Source organism: Lactuca sativa, chromosome 2 (genome assembly GCF_002870075.4).
Source record: "Lactuca sativa cultivar Salinas chromosome 2, Lsat_Salinas_v11, whole genome shotgun sequence".
Classification (NCBI taxonomy): Eukaryota; Viridiplantae; Streptophyta; class Magnoliopsida; order Asterales; family Asteraceae; genus Lactuca; species Lactuca sativa.
Window position 1 is genome coordinate 193,733,766 of NC_056624.2, and position 1,357 is coordinate 193,735,122.

The 1,357-nt window shown below is 41.2% G+C and overlaps 1 protein-coding gene across 1 annotated transcript; it reads left to right on the forward strand.

Annotated features, from left to right (window-relative positions):
• The first annotated feature begins 426 nt into the window (after window positions 1-426).
• Window positions 427-786, forward strand: LOC111899906 (uncharacterized). Its single transcript, XM_023895803.1, has one exon. It carries the CDS (start codon window positions 427-429, stop codon window positions 784-786), a length of 360 nt encoding a protein of 119 aa, XP_023751571.1.
• The last annotated feature ends 571 nt before the right edge of the window (window positions 787-1,357 follow it).

Here is a 1,357-nt window from a genome sequence, read left to right on the forward strand (position 1 = left end):
GGTGGTCTAGGTATTGGCTCTCTTAAGAGCATTAATATTGCTTTATTATGTAAATGGATATGGAGGTTAAAATCGGAGAATTATTCTCTATGGAAGCAAGTTATTTGTGGGATTCATAATCTTTCTCGCAAACCAATTTATAATCTGTCCAAGAGATCTATCCCTGGTGTTTGGAATAATATGGTATCTATTTCAAGAATTTTGGGATAGATGGGCCTCGACTTTTATCATTTCGTATCTACCAAAATTGGGTCGGGGCGGAATACCCTTTTTTGGCTTGATAATTGGATTTGTGACGGAAATCTGGCTTTAAGGTTTCCTAACTTATATGCCTTGGATAAACGTAAGTCTTGTTTTTTGGCAGAAAGATTTTCTTCGAATGGTTTTTTATGGGCTTGGAGGAAAAATCCCAACCTTCCAGTGGAGATGGCAGAATTGGCCCAACTCTGTCGGCTCCTCGATGGGGTTACCTTGTCCTCGGATCATGACTCTTGGAAATCCAAACTTTCTAGTGATGGGCAGTTCTATGTTAGAGACATTCGTAAGCTCATCGACTCCAAAGTCACCGTTCGGACTAATAGTACAACCGTTTGGGTGAATCTTGTCCCCTTAAAAATAATCTGCTTTGTTTGGAGGGCTAGTTTGGATGATATCCCTTCCTCCATGGCTCTTTCAAGGAGGGGTGTAGGTGTTGATTCTACCAGGTTCCTCTTTTGCATTAATGGTGTGGATGATACGGATCACTTGCTTATTGCTTGCGATCTCGCTAAGGAGGTGTTCAAGTAGATTTTTAAGTGGTGTGATGTCCCTGTCGTCTCCTTCTCTTCGGTCTCTGAAGCTTTAAATTTTGCTGCTAAGTGGGGAACTGCCCAAAAAAAAGGAAGGTCTTTCTTGCCATATTGTACGGAGGTCTGTGGTGTATTTGGAAGGGCCGGAATGATAGGTTTTTTAATCAGGTCCTACAACCATTGCTAAAGTTGTGGACAACATTATATCTATGGTCTTTGGGTGGGTTAAGCATAGGGGTAATTTTGGTAATTGTAATTGGGTCAATTGGTGTTGTTCCTCGTTTAGTGTCTTGTAGCTTTGCCCTGGACGGGGGGGTGTGGGGGTTTGTGTTGCTTTGGGGTTGTGATTTAGCTTAGCTGTTTGCCAAATCTTTTTCCTTGTAAGGCTTCGGCCCTTGTTTCTTTTTTATAAAATTTCGCCGTTTCAAAAAAAAAATTCGACGCTCCCACACTTAAAACAGAGTCTAAGTTATGAACGTTTTAATGTAATATCCTTGGTAGCCTAATCATGTGTCTCTAGAAACATAATCTCCATTTCCAATCATCCATGCTAGTGCCGGCATCACATG